The sequence below is a fragment of the Tympanuchus pallidicinctus genome, unplaced genomic scaffold, assembly GCF_026119805.1.
Source record: "Tympanuchus pallidicinctus isolate F22 unplaced genomic scaffold, pur_lepc_1.0 scaffold13, whole genome shotgun sequence".
NCBI lineage: Eukaryota > Metazoa > Chordata > Aves > Galliformes > Phasianidae > Tympanuchus > Tympanuchus pallidicinctus.
The window spans coordinates 6,949,229-6,966,234 of NW_026294648.1; the positions used below are offsets into that span (position 1 = coordinate 6,949,229).

A 17,006-nucleotide genomic window follows, 5' to 3' on the forward strand; every position below is an offset into this window, starting at 1 on the left:
AAGCGAGCGATGACCACACAGCGAAGTGGGGTTTAAAAAGGGGCAGACGGAAGGAAGGCGGCCGGCAGCGTCATCTGCGGGATGCCGGGCGCGGAGCATCCTCCGGTTCTGATGGGAGGGGAGGGAAACCGCAGCGGGAGGCCGAGCAAAACACGGGTGAAAGGCAGCTCCGAATAGATGTTTGTTTGCTGGATGGAAATATCTCGTGCGAGCACCCTGGGAAGCACAGCTGTAGAAATGGTTTGCAGCATCGTGGCTGCAGTGCCAGTGGGACTCAGCCCAGTGCAGGGCTGCCCTAAGCCACGGGACAACAGTGGTGCTGGGAAGGCAGCCCCGGCAGTGCCATCCCCACACCTGGAATGGCCACTGTCCCACTTGCCCACCATTAGCAATGCTTTTCTTCTTCACTTCCACCCACGGCCATGACAGCTAGTACACGTGGCTGCACAAGGCACAGTGCATTACCCGGCAGAAAGAACCTTCTCAGGGCAGGGAGCTGCAACACGGGGACCCAGACCAAGGAAGGAGGCAGCGAGTGGCCATGGAGCCAGGCTGTTTCCAGTACCCAGCAGTGACAAACCGCATACCACAGTATCCCTTTCCTCCTGTCCTTTCCTATGGCCTATAGTCACATTTGGGATCAAAACATTAGGAAAGACATTTTATACACCATTAGAAACATGGAAGCTGACCCCATTTGGGTTGGCCAAAACAATGGGGCACCAGCCGGGGCTGAGCCCCAGAGGTCTTCTGGGCATCTCATGCTGCCAAGCCTGATGCGTGCCTTCATTTTGTTGGTGAGCATTGCAGCATTGCATTCACTCCCCATCACCAACCACGTGAAGAGATAGAAAGGGCGGGTTCTGAGAGTGCTTCTATTGCACCTTTGCCTTCAGCAGGAGCTGCAAGAGCCCCTGGGCAGGGCCCTGCACCCTGAGCAGAGCTGCCAGAGTTGCGCTGCTGGCGGGGAGATGTGGGGCTGTGCACAAAGGAGGCGAGGATCCAGCTGGAAATTAATGTTTTATAGAACACCAAGAAAAATCAGAGAGGCTAATTACAGTGATAATCATCACGGCCTCCAGGCATTTCCATGGAAGTCAGGAATTACCCAGGATTACCTCACCCTCACAGCCTGTGCAGGAGGGGAGCGTGCAGCACCGCACTGCCTCTGGCCCCAAAGCTCCTGGTGTGCAGCTCTGGTGCACGGTGCTTTGCTGCCCTTTGGGGCTATCAGAGAGCTGGAGAGTGGGCACTGCCTGAGTGCTCCGAGGCTGCATCTGTGGTTCATTGGTGGCAGGGGTTGGTGGTCGTTCCATGCGTCTGGGGGCAGCAAGGTGCTCGTGGCTCCAGCTATGGAGAGTGGGGAGCTCAACTGCGCTGCCTCTGTGGGGCTGTATGCAGGGCCTCCCTTCCAAACCTGCCTTGATGAAGCCCTGGGGCACTCATGGAGATAACCAAGGAGTGAGTCACTGAAAACCTCACCCCGTGCCACAGATCATCCTTCTGCCAAAGTTCTCTCTCTCCCCCACATGCCCGTTTGCAAGGCAAAAAGCAAAGCCTAAAAACTCCAGCTGGACTTTAGTGGTGACAAAGCCCAGAGCTACCAGCAGCCCTACAGCCATGTTCCTGCCACACAGAATCACAGAACCCTCCTATTTATAAGCTCACCTGAAGTACTAAAAGGCTACAATGAGGTCTCCCTGGAGCCCTTTCCAAACAGAACACCCCCAGCTCCCTCAGACTTTCTTCGTTGGAAAGGTGCTCCAGCCCTCTGAGCATCCTCAATGCCCTTCTCTGGACATGCTCCTACAGCTTCATATCTTTTCCATGCTGGGGGTCTCAGACCAGGAGGCAGTACTGCAGATGGGGCCTCACAAAGGCAGAGCAGAAGGGGACAATCCCCTCCTTCTTCCTGCTGCCACCCCTCTGTTGTTGCAGCCCAGGGTACTGTTGGCCTTCTGGGCTGTGAGTGCACACAGATGGCTCATGTCCAGCTTTTCTCCCCCAGGGATCTGTCTTGGGACTGGTGCTCTTTAACATCTGTATCAATGACATTTATGACGGAATCGCATGCACCTTCAGCAGCTTTGCTGATGACACCAAGCTAAGTGGTAAGAGGGAGGGATGCCATTCAGAGGGATCTCAACAGACTTGAAAGGTGGGCCTGGGTGAATCAAATGAGGTTCAGCACAGCAAAGTGCAAGGTTTTGCACTTGGGTCGGAGAAATTCCAGGCATCCATACAGACTGGAAGGAGCAGTCCTTGAGAGCAGCCCTGCAGAGAAGAACCTGGGTGGATGAAAAGCTTACCATGAGCCAGCAGTGTGCTCTTGCAACTCAGAAAGCAAATGGTATCCTGGGCTCCATCAGAAGAGGGGTAGCCAGCAGGGACAGGGAGGTGATTGTCTCTCTCTGCTCTGCTCATGTGATGCCCCATCTGGAATACTACATCCAGGTCTGGAGCCCCCAATACAGGAAAGACAGCTGTTGGAGAGAGTCCAGAGCAGAGCCACAAAGATGATCGAGGGACTGAAGCACCTCCCCTACGAAGACAGACTCAGGGAGCTGGGCTTGTTCAGCCCAGAGAACCTCATTGCAGCCTGCCAGTACCTAAAAGGAGCCTACAAACAGGAGGGGAGTCAACTCTTTGAAAGGGTTCATAACTGCAGGACTAGGGGAAATGGTTTGAAGGAGGGAAGATTTAGGTTGGATGTCAGGGGGAAGTTCCTTACTATGAGAGTGGTGAGATACTGGAACAGCTGCCCAGAGAGGTTGTGGATGCCCCATCTCTGGAAGCGTTCAAGGCCAGGTTGCATGGGGCCCTGGGCAGCCTGGTCTGGTATTAAATGGGGAGGTTGGTGGCCCTGCCTGTGGCAGGGGGATTGGAGATTCATGATCCTTGAGGTCCCTTCCAACCCGGGCCATCCTGTGTGTGTGTGATTTTCATCCACCAGAATCCCCAAATCCTTATCGGCAGGGCTGCTCTCAAAGAGTTCTTCTCCCAGTCTGTACTGTATCTGGGATTGCCCTTACCCACGTGCAGCACCTTGTTCTTGGCCTTGTTGAACCTCATTAGATTTTCGTATGCCCCTTTTTCAAGCCTGTCCAAGTCCCTCTGGACGGTGTCCCTCCCTTTTACTGTGTCAACTGCACTACTCAGCTTGGTGTCATCAGAAAACTTGCTGAAGAACACTGGTCCCAAGATGCATGCCACCTGTGACCACCCTCCACCTGGACACAGAATCAATGACTACAACCATCTGGCTATGACTGTTCAACCAATTCTTCCTCCACTCAATAGTCCAGCCTTCAAATCCACATCTCTCCAGTCTAGAGATAAGGATGTGGCATGGGACCACGTCAAACACCTTGCACAAGTCCAGGTAGGTGACATTAGTTACCCTTGCTCTGTCCATCGATTTCATCACACCATCATAGAAGGCCACCAGATGAGTCTGGCATGATCTGTCTTTGGTGAAGCCCTGTTGGCTGTCTTAGATACCTGCTTGTCCCTTGTGTGCCTTAAAATCCCTTCCAGGAGGATCTGTTCCATGATGTTCCCAGCCACAGAAGTGAGGCTGAATGGCACAACAATCCCCAGCCCCTTGGGGGCTCCCTGGGGACAGCGGCATTGAGGCTCCAGCTCAGTGGGTGACACGAGGAGGTGGTGTGAATCAGTATCGCAGCACGGGCAGCTCTGGCACATGACCATGGAAAGGATCAAATGTCCCCCGGGGTGGAGTGGAAGGAGTTTATTCCCTTGGAAAGGACCATAGGAAAGACCATAGGAGGTGACCAGGCCGAGAAGATGGTGCACCACCTGCTCAGCATCATCCCGGCTCCTCATTCGCCCTTCCGCAGGAGGAGATCATCCCTACGCTGATCATCCCGCTGCGGGGCCAGCAGAAAAGTAGCCGCCACCGGGAAGGGGAGAAGGGAACGCGCCGGCCCCGCACCTCGCGGGAGTGCGGAGCTCCCTCAGCACCGGGGGCGGCGGAGCCGGGGCCGCCCGCCCGGAGCGGAGAGAAGCTGAGCGGGGCGGCGCGGGGCGGAGCGGGGCGGGGGGGGACATGCGCTGTGCGCGCACTGCGGAGCGGAGCGGGGCTCCCGGCACGGCGGCAGCCGCAGCCCCGCACCGGCCCGGGGCCGCCGGCGCCGCGCAGCTCGCCCGGAGCCCCCCCTCGGAGACGACGGAGGTGAGCGGGTGGCTGCGGGGGGGGAAGGAGTGGAGGGGGGGGGGGCTGTGGCTTTATAAGGTTTTTGGGGTCTCCCACGCTTTGCGGTTTTTTTTTTTTTTTTTGGGGGGGGGGGGGGTGGCGGGGGGAGAAGGGGAGAACACAGTGCTTTGCATCCTTGAGTCGGGGAGGATACAGCTTTGCATCCTTGGGGAGGGGGAGTATCGCCTCCACTTTGGATCCCTGTGCTCCCCCCCCAACCATATCCATGCGTAGGGGGGCTGGACGCTGTGCATCCTTGCGTGGGGAGGGGTCCCCCGTCACTTTGCCGATTTTCATGATGGGGGGAGACCCTCACTTCCCAGCTCTTCATGGAGGTTTTTGCCCATGCATGGGGCGGGGGTGTAAGGCTGCCTGCACCTCCCATCGGGAAGGAGTCCTAGAGCAGTCAGTGTGCGGGGGTCGAGGACTCTCTGCGTCCACACATGGAGTATGCGTGTGTGTGGGGGGGTGTCTCAGCCTCTTTGCACACCGCACGGCCGCGGGGGTGCTGTCACTTTGCATTCCTGCATGGAGAGGGAACCTGTGCGCTTTGCGCCCTTGCATGGCAGGGAGGGGCCATCACTTTACATCCCTGCTGCAAGGCTCTACCAGTGCTTTCCATTTGCACATGGGGGGGAGGGGGCACTGCTTGGCAGGACTGCTGGGGCCGGTGGCTGCCTGCACGTGTCCCTCTGCAGCTCAGAGCCCCTCCAGCACGCAGGCATGCATGTGCAGAGCTGGGCCTTGTGCTTCGTGATTCAGCGACTTGCAGAGCTTTCATAGCAGCTGAATGCTCGAGGTCTCGCTGCCGCCGTGCTGAAATCCCAATGGGTGCGGAACCACGGCCGATTTCGGTGCAGTTCAGGATTGCTTGTCTATGGCTGCCTGGTGCCTGGCAACCCAAGCAGGGGAGTGCAGCACCTGGATGGATGGGTCAGCAGTAGGATGAATTCATCATTCATCCTCCAAACTTCAGTGTGTCTAAGCACAGCCCTCGTTTCTATGTTTCATTGCCTGGGTTTTAGAGGGGATAGCTAAGGAAAAAAAAGAAAAAAAAAGATGCTTAGATGGCATTTGGCATTCCTGCATTTCTTAAGCATCCTCAGCGGCAGGGAGCAGCTCAGTAGCGGGCAGAAGCAGCTCTGCATGGCAGGCAGGAGGTTAATGTGCTGTGCTGCTCAGCTACGAGCACAGTGCATGCCAAGGGCTCTTATGCAGTGATGCAACCAAGTCCCCAAATGCCCACTGCCTTCCTTGGGATCTGCAGCCCGCGGAGAAACCCTGAGGTGAAGCGGACTTGCTCAGAGCTGCTGTCTGCTTCAGCCCCATGCTGAACCAAGGATGCTCGTCCTCCATTTTCTGGTAGATGACAAATCAGCTGTGCACGCCAAGATCTTGACAAGTTCTGAGCAACAGCCCTCAAGCCAAAAGGAAAAGAGAGAAAAGAAAAACAAAAAACAAAGAGGCCAGCATGCTTTTGCAGAGCTGCCTGTCACTGTTGCAGGGAAACGCGTCTCTGCCGGCTGTTCCCAAGCTGCGAGTGCCCAGGAAGAGCCCTGCTGCTCTCCCAGGCTGCCCCGTGCTGATCAAAGCGCTTCTGTGGTGCACAGAATGGGGGTTTGTTCAGCTGCGTCCTGCTGCACTGCCGGCGGGACATGGCCGGCCTGCTGGTAATGAGCCTGGCATAGAGAGGGGATGGCATTGAAGGCTTCTTTTGGTGATAGAGAGTCATTAAGAACAGCACGTGGTTCCTTTCCAGCAGGCTTCTTTCAGCCAAAGCATGCACAGGATTGCTGCTGCTCCCTGCCCCATCTCTGGCTCTCCCTTCTCCCTTCACTGCAAGGGTATCCACGCATTATTTTGGATTGGATCCAGAAAATCCACACCACCTAATCCCTAAGGAAAATAGCTGCATGAAAACCCACCTGCCAGTTGGTGTAGCTGTATGTATAGTTCAGGTCAAGCCATGTAGGAGCCTGTTTGCTGTTGAGCAACAGGGCTAGCTTTCCCCTAATCCCAAGGCAGCAGGCACTGCATATTCAGCATCCCCCCTAAAGAGCTTTTTGACCACTGCAAAGCCCAGCTCGGAGAGGTGCTTGCAAGTTAGAGGCAATTGAGCCCACTGCTGTTTCTGGAGCTGAGAGCTTTGCAGCAGAAGGTAAAAAAAAAAAAAAAAAAAAAAAAAATTAGCGTGGCATTTACTAACACAACTCTTAGGGAATATTTTTAGCCATGTTGTGTTGCACTTCACAGCTCAGCGCGGTGGCGGAGCCTCTCTCCTGCAGCTCGGTGGAGGCAGAGCCGCTGCAGTTGGCGCAGCGCAGGCGGAGGCTGCAGATGGGCCGTGGGGAAGGAGCAGGCAGCGCTCCTGTTGGGATGGAGGTGCTGGCCCTGAGCACGGGCAGCACCAGCTCCAGCTCCAGCCCAGCAGTGCAGCCCAGGCAGGTGGCCTCAGCTTGCGCTCCTCTTGGCTGCGGGTGCTGACCCTTCCCCTGGCTGTCCAGCAGGACCTCAGCCATGTGCATGGGAGTGAGCTCGTTCCAGCAGCTTGGGATGGCTGCTGTTCAGTTCCTCACTGCTGAGACATCGCAGCTCGCTGTGCTGTGAGCCTCCAACCTCCCTGCGCTGATGGATTGGTGACCCGAGAGCAGCCTCCTGGGATTTGCCCTCCGGTATGTTTTGAGAAATGGGGATGCTGGAGACCCAGCCAGTTGCAGAGCATTCAGTGAGCCTTTGGAAGAGTTCAGCTGTGCTATCAGCTCCATGTGAAGCGGTGATGCCTGTCAGGCTGGTAGCAATCGCAGTCACTCCAGCAATCAGCAGAGTAACAAGCGGTCACAGATGCATTTCCTAAACATGAGCACTGTGTCTTGGTGGTGAAGGAGCACTCCATTTTGTGTGCAGCATGGCAGTGGCTGCAGGGCTGGCTCCGGCAAGCAGGTTCTCTGTGCTACATCCCAACCAAGCAGCCATCTCATCACCTTCCTGATCTCACTCTCTCGATGTGTGTTTGCAGACCTCCTTGTCTCTGTACAAGCACTGTGGATTTGCCATACACTGCTCCCTTTGCTTTTCTCCTTGCTCTGCTGTTGGTGCCTGGCCAAGGCTCCTGCTGGGCTACACAGTCCCACTGCTGGCAGTGCCTAGGCAGTGCAGTTGGGTGAGATCTGACAACAGGGGCTAAACAGACAGACAGAAACACAGACAGACCCCAATCCAAGCTCAGCACAGGGGCACAGCACTGAGATCTGTGAGAGCTTGGCATAGCTAGGGTCATGGCACACACCCCATCGCTTCCTAAATCTGTGCTCTCATCTCACACAATATGAAGTCAGGATCTAGTGCTCACCAAATGGTCTCATTGCCACCTGGAAGACACTGAACATCACCTAGAGCATGCCTTCATCCAGCCCTGTTGGACCACCTGTACCACCATAGGTTGGACCACCATAGGGGTGGCTCACAGGGGACACCAAGGACCCACCAGCCCAAGTCCCTTTGGCACACCGAGCCCAGAGGGCAATACCAAGCTTCACTAAGCTCCCGTACCAGGATGGGCCCTAGGTGATGCTGCTGGGGGTCATCATCTGTCAGAGCCTGCCTAAACATGGCAGTCTGGTGCTTTAAGGCCTGCAGCTGCCCAAGTTCAGCCTTACGTGGGTGCCATCAGTGACTACTGTCAGTGCTCCTGGACCTCATGCGTCAGGAAATGCAGCCAGCATCCCCGGGGCAGCATCCTGTGCTGAGAACTGGTCTGCACCTCCCCTTTCCCAACGGACAGACAGCACAAGCAGCTCATTAAGTGCTTCCTCTCAGTTTGGGAAGTGCTGGAGGGGATGGACTCAGAAGGCAAAATAGCATCTGCTTTGTGCTGCTGGGAGCACAATCAGCCTTTTTGGGAGCTCAGCACTAATGATTTAGATACAAGTTTTGCGCTGTTTTGTCAAGAGCTTGCATTTGCATTAGAAAACTCCCACCAAGCTGGGGTGCGGGTGGGGGGCTGGGGAGCATGGTGGGTGCTATCAATGGGAATCTGTTCTGCCAAGTACTGTTAGGGTCAAAAAAAGCGAGCTGTGCACATTTCTGGCCCTTGCCGTAGTCAGCGTTCCTGCTGCCTTATGGGTATGCCCAGCTCTTAGCATCCCATCCATCCTTCTCCTCCCTCCTCGTGTCTTCCCAATCCTGGAGACAGTGAGCCGCCCCGGCCCTGGGGGATGTTGTGGAGAGCAGGGCAGGACATGGCAGCCCGCATCAGAGCTGTGTGTGTGCACAAATAAATCCCAGAGAGCTCTGCAGTTAGCTGGAAATAATGGAATTACAGGCACTCGCTTGCTCCCGTTTGGGTCAGGGGAGGTGTTCTGGGGCCAGCTGAAGGGCTGCATCGCACAGGGTTTGCTGCTGGTTTGAGCCACACTCTGTCATCGCCATTTCCTAGGTGGGTCCCCAGAGAGAGAGAAGAGAGGAAATGCAAATGGAAAAGGCTGTTTTGGGTTGTTTCTCCTTTTTTCTTCCTTTCCCAGGAGAGTGTGAGTGCCCACCAGCAGTATGCCACTGGTGAAGAGGAACATTGAGCCCCGGCACCTGTGCCGGGGGGCCCTGCCTGACGGGGTGACGAGTGAGCTGGAATGTGTCACCAACAGCACGCTGGCCGCCATCATCAAGCAGCTGGGCAGCCTCAGTGAGTCACAAGGGATGGGGATGGGGATGCTGTGACCCTGTGCCAGCACTGGGAATGGTTGAAGCATTGTGATGCTGTGGTCACTGACCCTGGTTTGGTTCTGAGAGTTCCCAGTAGGGTGAGGTTTATCCAGATATTAAGAAGCGATGCTCTTGGGGGGAACATTTGCATGAAGCAGGAAAGGTAAATGAAAGAGACCCCAGCAAGCAGCATCAGCTGCAGTCTGGCGGGAGGCTGGGTGCCCAGGAGTGCTGTCATAGAGCCCATGGCACTTCCCTCCATGGACTGCCACCTTCCCAGCAGTGACATCTCAAGTGATACAACCATCACAAGCTCAGAAGAGTTGGGTTGGAAAGGGGGAACGCATGGATATTTTAAGACTTATTGTCCTCCCATTGCCAGTCTTTTTGACTTTTTGGTCAAATGATCTTTCATTTCTTGACTTGGCTGGAAATGAGAAGGTATTTAGATTCTTGTTAATGCAGAACACTGAGAGCCATGTGAATGCCCTAGGTGAAAGATAGTTCAGTATGAAAGTCCTCAGTCCTTCCTGTTTCAGGACTGATTCCAGCAGCAAAGGGAAGGACAAGAGCCCAGTGCATGTGAGCAGGAATAGTTAATAGGTGAAACTTATTTCACCGCTGAATATTGTCTTAAAATAGAAAGAGCAGTGTAGGCTCCCCAGGGCTCTCCACCTAGTGCCTTTTTCCCCCCTCCAAAACTAGATAATTTTCCAAAATACTCCCAGGAAGAGAAGATCTGTTTAGAGAGCAGCCAAAAGCAGCCTTGATGTGGAAGCCACTTGGTTGGGGTTTGTGGGGCAAACCCCAACCTGTACCTAGCAAGGATGGAATGTGCATTGCCAGGCCTGGAGGGGACTCAGCTCAGGTCCCCAGAACACAGTGCACAGTTCTGACACTGCAAATAAAGCAGCATATGATGGGAGCATGTTTTCCCCCTGCAGGCCGACATGCTGAGGACATCTTTGGGGAGCTGTTCAATGAGGCCAACAGCTTCTACATGAGGATGAACTCACTGCAGGAGAGGGTGGACCTGCTGGTCATCAAGGTGACGCAGCTGGACTCCACTGTGGAGGAAGGTGAGGGGCTGGCAGGTAGATAGCGTGGTTGTTTGGGGACTGCAAGGTGAGGCAAAGGGATAATTCCCCTCTCCCCACCGTGTCCCCAGTTTCGCTGCAGGACATCAACATGAGGAAGGCTTTCAAGAGCTCCACAGTGCAGAACCAACAGGTTGTGTCCCGCAACTCTATCCCCAACCCGGTGATGGAGATGTACCAGCGCTGCGACAAGCCTCCACCACTCAACATCCTCACGCCATACAGGTGGGGCAGCTGTCCCCTTGCTCTTCAGAGTGCTGGGGGGATGTCTGGGGCCTCTGGCAGGAGAGGTGCCAGGGGGATGTGACCCCATTGTTGCTTGATGAGGGCTGTCTTCCCCATGTCTGTACCACCATAATTGCATGGGACAACTGAAACAGGTGACCTTACACCACAGAATCATCTAGTTTGGAGAAGATCAGCAACTCCAACCATCTGCCTTGGAGATACTATAGCACTGGTGCTAATGTGCGATGACGGTGCCCAGAGAGGTTCTGGTGCCTCCTCGTGGGGATTTTCAAAGGACTCTGGATGTGGGCCCGGGCACTATGCTCTGGTGGCCCTGCTGGAGCAGGACCAGATGGGCCCAAAGGTTGTGCCCAACCTCAGCCACTCCATGATTCTGTGACCCTGACCTACTGAGTCCCACCACTAAATCATATCCCTTTGTGCCATGTCCATACGATCATAATGTGGTACTGCAGGTAGTGATGTCTCCACACTGATCATGTTTATGAGGCCCCAACAGCTTATTCTTTGACCATACCAAGCCTTCATATGCAGGGGAAGCGGTCTCTTTTCTGGGAACAAGTGCCCAAGGCATCAGCATTACTGCCCTCACATAGTTCTGTGGAATGTGCCAGTGCAGGGCTCAAGATGGGAAAGAGATGGATGCTGGCGGAAGGTGGTAGTCATGAGAAGGCTGAAGGTTCCCTATCTGTGCACTGCCATTGCTAGCACTGAAATATTTTGGGGATTCTCCCTACCTGTAGCTTACATCCCCCTTTTCTCCCTTCAGGGACGACAAGAAAGATGGCCTCAAATTCTACACCGACCCCTCCTATTTCTTCAACTTGTGGAAGGAGAAGATGCTGCAGGCAACAGAGGACAAAAGGAAGGAGAAACGCAGGCAGAAGGTAGCAGGCGCAGGGATGGCTCTGGGGGCGGGCTCAGGGCGATGCTCCACGGGCATCACCCACAGGGGCCATGGGACAGAGGCAGAGCTGCAGCTGTGTGTCCTCAGGAGCAGCGGCTGGTGGAGGACTCCACTCGGGAGGTGAAGAAAGTGCGGAAAGCCCGCAACCGGCGCCTGGAGTGGAACATGATGGCATACGATAAAGAGTTCCGACCCGATAACAGGTTCTCACCATCCCCATATCACATGGCATCATCGGAAGGATCACTGTCCCCAGATAATAGGCAGGTTTTACCTATTACACGTTCAGCTCACCGGGCTTCCTTTGCTTTTTGGCACTTCTGGTTTTTCTCTTTGCCATCCCTGGGCTAGCAGGCCAAGGGTGTTCGGGAAGGCGAGCCAATGAGCCATAGACCCATGTAGCTTCATGCGCAGCACAGTGATGCCCACCAGGGTCACATCCTGGATGTTGGTGGTGGGATAAAGTCCAAGCGGTTTAGGAGCTGAGGGAAGAGTCTGGTCCAGCTCCATTGGTGTTCTCCTCTCTGTGCTCTCTTGTCTGCCTCTATTTTGTGGTTTCCCTTGTGTTTCGTTGCCCTGACCTCAAGTACCCCAAACCAGTCCCTCGCCCAGCCCTTCCCCTCCCAGGCATGCGACCCTTTGGTTTTCCTGTCGCCGTAGATCCTACACCTCAGATGCTGCTGAGCACTCATACCCGGCAAGCCCCAACCACCCGGCACAGCTGCTGGCCCCCACAGCCCACGTGCCCGCAGAACACAAGGAGGGAGTGCTGCCGACTGTCCCCCCTCCAGAACACGGCTACCGACCACCAGCGAGCAGCCGGCAGAACAGCCTCAACCGCGCCCAGCAGCCCCACGCGCCGCAGCCCCCCGAGGCCGTGCTGAACGGACCCAGACCGCACTTGGTCAAGGATTTCGGGTAGGGCTTCCATTCACGTCTCGGGAGACTCGGGGAGGCTTGCTGCCGCGCCTACGTTGCTGATGGGGTTTCTCCCCTTGCAGACCACAGCCCGTACCGATGACGGAGTACTTCGTGCCGCCGGCCCCTCCGCCCCCGCCGCCCGTCATCCCCTCCGCGCAGACTGCCTTCGACAGCCCCATGGCGGCTCCCGCAGCGCTGCCCCCTGGCGCGGCCGCCCCCGCCGCCCACCCCTCCTACGCGCCCTCGCCGCCCCCTGCACCGCCCGGCCCCTACTCCGCTTCCCCGCCTCAGGCCGGCCCCATGGGGCCGCCCGTGGCCCCGCCGCCACCACCACCGGGGCCACCCGCTCTCACCACCTCGCCGGCGCACTCAGCCTCACCGCCAGCCCCAGCCGCCGAGTCCCGGAAGCCGCCGATCCCGCTGATGCCTATGAGCGATGCCCGGAGCGACCTGCTCGCAGCCATCCGCAGAGGTGAGATGTGGCACGGGGGTCTGCCTCCCCTGCAGGGAGGGGACGGCCCAGGCAAAATGCTGTGGTCCAGAGTTGGGTGGTGTTGGCTTGTTGGAGATGCAGGCAAGCCCTGGGTGTCCAGGTGATGTACAAAGGTGGTGGAACCCAAACGAGACCTGCAGAGAAGGATCCTGTATAATCAAAGAATTTTAGGATGTTATAATCACGAAATAAACAAGAGAGTTAGGCAAAGCAGACTATGACAACAAAAGAATAAATAGAAGGCTTACCCTTATCCTGAGCTTGCTCACAAAACACCAGCAAAGGCAATCTCCAGAAGAGATCCTTCCCCACTGGTAGCCAGCTCTTCAATAGGTCTAGGAGGGGTGCAGCCAGGCTCCACCCCTTCTGGCAGCACAGTGAATTGCCTTCACCTGTGCTCCTCTGGCTGGCTCATGGCTCACCTCAGGTGATCAATCAGAGGTTCAGGCCGTGACTCAGCAGTTCCCATACAATCCATATCCCAGGGGACACGGAGGGGAGGTTTTCAGAGGGATGGAGCATCTCTGCTATGAGATGGGAGAGCTGGGGTTGTTCAGCCTGGAAAAGGAGACCTGATAGAAACCTTCTTATGGCTAAAAGAGGATACAGGATGGGTGGGGAGGAATTATTTGTCAGAGGGAATAGTGAAAGGACAAGGGATAAACAGCTTTAAACTAGAAGAGTAAAGGCGTAGATCAAATACAGAGAAGAAATTCCTTATGATGAGAGTGGTGAGGCCCTAGCACTGCTGCCCAGAGAATGTGGGTTCCCCATCCCTGGAGGTGCTCAAGGTCAGGCTGAGTGGAGCCTTGGCAGCCTGTGCTGGAGGGGGAAAGCACATAATTGTACCATCAATAAGTATACAGATGTTAGGCTTAGTAAGATTATCATGGTGGAAAGATAATAGTAATAATAATAATAAAACATTCACCAGTGTTGAAGGCTTGCAGTAAACTCCACAAGGAGCAATCTCCAGAGAGAGATCCTTCCTTAGTGGCAGTCAGTCCTTAAATGGGATCTAGGAGAGGTGGAGCCAGGCTACGCTTCTTCCAAGTAGAATTGCCTTCGCCTGTGCTCCCGTGGCTGACTCATTGCTTGCCTCAGGTGGTCAATCAGAGGTTCAGGCCATGATCAACAGTTCCCATACAGACAGACAGCCCATGACAGGGAGCTGCAGCTGGATGGGCTTTGAGGTCCTTTCCAACCCAACTCTTCTGAGCTTATGACGATTGTATGACTTAAGGTGTCACTGCTGGGGAGGTGGCAGTCCATGGGTGGAAGTGCCATGGGCTCTATGACAACACTCCTGGGCACCCAGCCTTCCACCAGACTGCAGCTGATGCTGCTTGCTGGGGTCTCCTTCATTTACCTTTCCTGCTTCATGCAGATGTTAAGAATAAATGCAAGATTTGGCCTCCAAGAAGCTTCAACCTCTGCAGGCTGTGTGTGTGCCAAGGAGGAAGGTTGCATCTTTGTAATCAGGTGCAGCCACCCCATTCCAGCCCATGCATTTAACCGGGGATGGCAGCTGGTAGGTGACAGTGCCCCTACAGCTCTCCCACCTTTCTTAACACAGGCATTCAACTTCGGAAAGTCCAGGAGCAGTGGGAGCAAGAGGCCAAGAAAGAGCCCGTGGGCAATGATGTGGCGACCATCCTGTCCCGCCGGATCGCGGTGGAGTACAGCGAGTCAGACGACGACTCCGAGCTGGATGATAACGAGTGGTCGGACTGAGGGGCCGTGCCGGGGGCTCCCCTGCAGCAGGTGCGTACGGCACTTCCCCCAAACCTGGATGCCGACAACCGCCATCAGCCCCGCTAATTCAGGAGCTTTGCTTTCACACCGTGTTGAAAACCATTCGGGCAGCGCTGGAGGCTGTGCACGGGTAGGAGGCAACTTTGAGGCAGCGAGGCCAGGAATTAGCAGCACCTCCCCGCTTAACGATGCTGAAAATTCTCTGGCTGGGTGAATGGGAGTGCTCCACAACCAGAGGCTGGCTTTGGTAGAGGAACGAAACCAGGAGGCAGGAGAGCTTTTGCAGCTAGATGTTAAAACGTGTAATGGGGAGCTCTGGGAGGAAACCGAAGTGTTTGTGACCCTTGAGCCCACTCCCATCCTTGGGACAGATTTCTGGGAGAAAAGCATGAAGACAAGGCTCATGCAGCTGGCAGGGAACCAGCATATGTAGTGCAATGTATGCTGAGGGCAAGGGATGGAGAGCAGTGTCCCAAAGCCCCACTATCCTTGGCCGTAGTGCTGAACTATTATAGTATTATTTGAAGAAAAAAAAAAAAGAAAAAAAATGCTGCTCTTAGATAAACCCAAACCACTGAAACTGAGGGTGAGGTTTGGGCTCACTCTCTTGATTTGCACTTTGTATCCCCATGAACCCCACTGGTACAGTTGAGATCAACCCCATCCCAGGGCACCGTCCTGGTGCTGCCCTGTCCCTTGTCCCCAAAGCACGGTACGGGTGGGGAGTGCAGGAACGGGGCCCCCACCACTGTGCCAAAAATACTAGTTTGCTCACCAAAATAGAGCATGATTCATAGCAGCCTTTTCATGCAGCTATTAAAGGAGGATTTGCGGGAGGGCAGAGCAAATGGGTGTGAAATACTGAAAACATCCCAGTCAGAGGTACTCTTGCAGAGCTGCAAGAGGCTTCCAACCAGCAGTGTATGGGCCAGAACTAATGTGGACCCATCTGGCATGGCCCTCTCTTGTATTCCCATACACCGCAAGCCCCAAATGAGGGAAAAAACTGAGATCCACTCATGACAGCTCTTCTGGGGAGAAGTCAGACTTGGTGCCCACTTTCCCCAGAGCTGCACAGGGAGTACTCTGAGATTCTAGAAGCAAAGAGACCTGTAAGGCTGGTGAGAGGGCTGGCTGTGACCCCAAAAGCTCATAAGGGCTGATGCTTAAATCCACCCTGAGAACTGCTTATCTCAAAGCTTAAATCTCCCTGAGCATCTGCTTATTTCCCTCTGAAGAGAAACACCTCATGGTGGAACATGATGACCACAAGCCCCAGCCTATCTACTAAGAAGTGTTGGTGCTGAGTAACACAAAATTGCCTCTGTCCCCTGGATGTGACATACCCCATTTCTCTGCATCCCATTGACTCCTTCCAGTGGGATTGGAGCAGCCCCTTTCCTCCCACCATTGCCCCGCGAGCATCACTGTGGTGCTGAGCAGGGTTTGGACTGGGTTCAGGAGAAGACCAGAGTGGCTGGGGAAGGATTTCAGGTGGGAAGTGAAATCTGTTGGTGCTGGTGATAGTTCTGCACCCTTCTCTGCCCTGCTGTGGTCCACAGCCCCGTGTTTGGTCCCCCCTCTCCTTCAAGGCAGCTCTCCTTGGCTTTAACACCATTGAAGGAGCTGCACAGAAGGTCCTTGGGCTTTTGGACCCATCCTGGTGTCCCCACAGGTTGGGAGCCACCCTCGTGCCCACAGTGGGATTTCCTTGTCAGGAAGGTTGGGATGTGACATTTAACAATTCAGAAGTAGATTTTGTATTAAAAAAAAAAATCAGAGTAACATTTAGACAGTCACCTGTCAGTACTTACTGCGGAACATTGTTAACATAGATGCACTTGTGATACTGTTCATATGCAAAAAAATTTGGTTATTTGGTAATTTAGGAAGAGTCACGGCCTCACATGAGAGGCTGCCATTCCTGTCAGGGTGTTCATGGGGCTGTAGGGTCAGCTGTAGTGCTGACCTGTTCTGGGGTAGAGCCAGGGCACCCTACCAGTGCATGGGGAAGGGGCTCAGAAATACACGGGGATGGCTCAGCCTTTGGGTCAGTGGCTGCCTCCATTGTGGGAAGTGGGGCTCAGTGCCCCTGCAAGGCTGGGTCTCTTTTTGTGCTCTGGTTGTGCTTTGCTACATGAAAGCATGTGATGACTCTGGTAGGACTTGCTGTGGTTGCACATGATGGGTGAGAGTGACCCCAGCAGGCTCATGTTCTCATCATCTCCTGGTGACCCCATAGTGACTTCAGGTTGGCAGCCATCAGCCCGTGCTGTTATCAGGGTCGATGCCATTGCATGGCAAAGCACTTGACAATCACACACGCAACCTTGCTTACCCTGCACGTGGGTCACATTGGCAGAGGACCCAAGGGCCTCGTGGTGGCAGGGAGCAGGGCTTGCCCCCATTTCCCTGCACCTTCATGTTCCTATGCCATCCTCACCATTGCCACATCACCCCAAGAGATTCCAGTCCCTTCCACATCCCCAACTCCAAAGCAAGGCAGGACCATTAGCCTCCCAGCATCGCTGTTGCTAGAAGCCAACACAGCCCAGCTCTTGTAAAGGCTGAGTCTGCCTTGGCTGTGCTGGAGCTGTCTTGATAGGACAGATGGGCTGATCCACAGGTAGCCTCCCAGTAAGGTGCTGTGTTAGAGCCCTCTGCTCAGGT

The 17,006-nt window shown here is 55.0% G+C and overlaps 1 protein-coding gene and 1 long non-coding RNA gene across 3 annotated transcripts; one reads left to right on the plus strand and one right to left on the minus strand.

The window, feature by feature from the left end:
- Positions 1-4,098: 4,098 nt before the first annotated feature.
- Positions 4,099-15,628, plus strand: LOC128075989 (actin-binding protein WASF3-like). 2 transcript variants are annotated; one of them, XM_052673218.1, is made up of 9 exons: positions 4,099-4,195; positions 8,737-8,894; positions 9,859-9,993; positions 10,083-10,236; positions 11,030-11,147; positions 11,255-11,430; positions 11,828-12,085; positions 12,169-12,560; positions 14,158-15,628. In XM_052673218.1, exons 2-9 carry the CDS (start codon positions 8,762-8,764, stop codon positions 14,313-14,315), a joined length of 1,524 nt encoding a protein of 507 aa, XP_052529178.1. In that variant the 5' UTR covers positions 4,099-4,195; positions 8,737-8,761; the 3' UTR covers positions 14,316-15,628. The 2 variants fall into 2 exon arrangements, with proteins under 2 accessions (XP_052529178.1, XP_052529179.1); XM_052673219.1 differs by lacking the exon at positions 4,099-4,195 and having other exon boundaries at positions 8,250-8,894; positions 11,255-11,370.
- Positions 4,359-14,116, minus strand: LOC128075990 (uncharacterized). The gene is made up of 3 exons (XR_008204186.1): positions 12,830-14,116; positions 12,468-12,730; positions 4,359-5,250 (listed from the first exon to the last, which is right to left on the minus strand). It is a non-coding gene; the product is annotated as an uncharacterized LOC128075990 (long non-coding RNA).
- Positions 15,629-17,006: the final 1,378 nt, after the last annotated feature.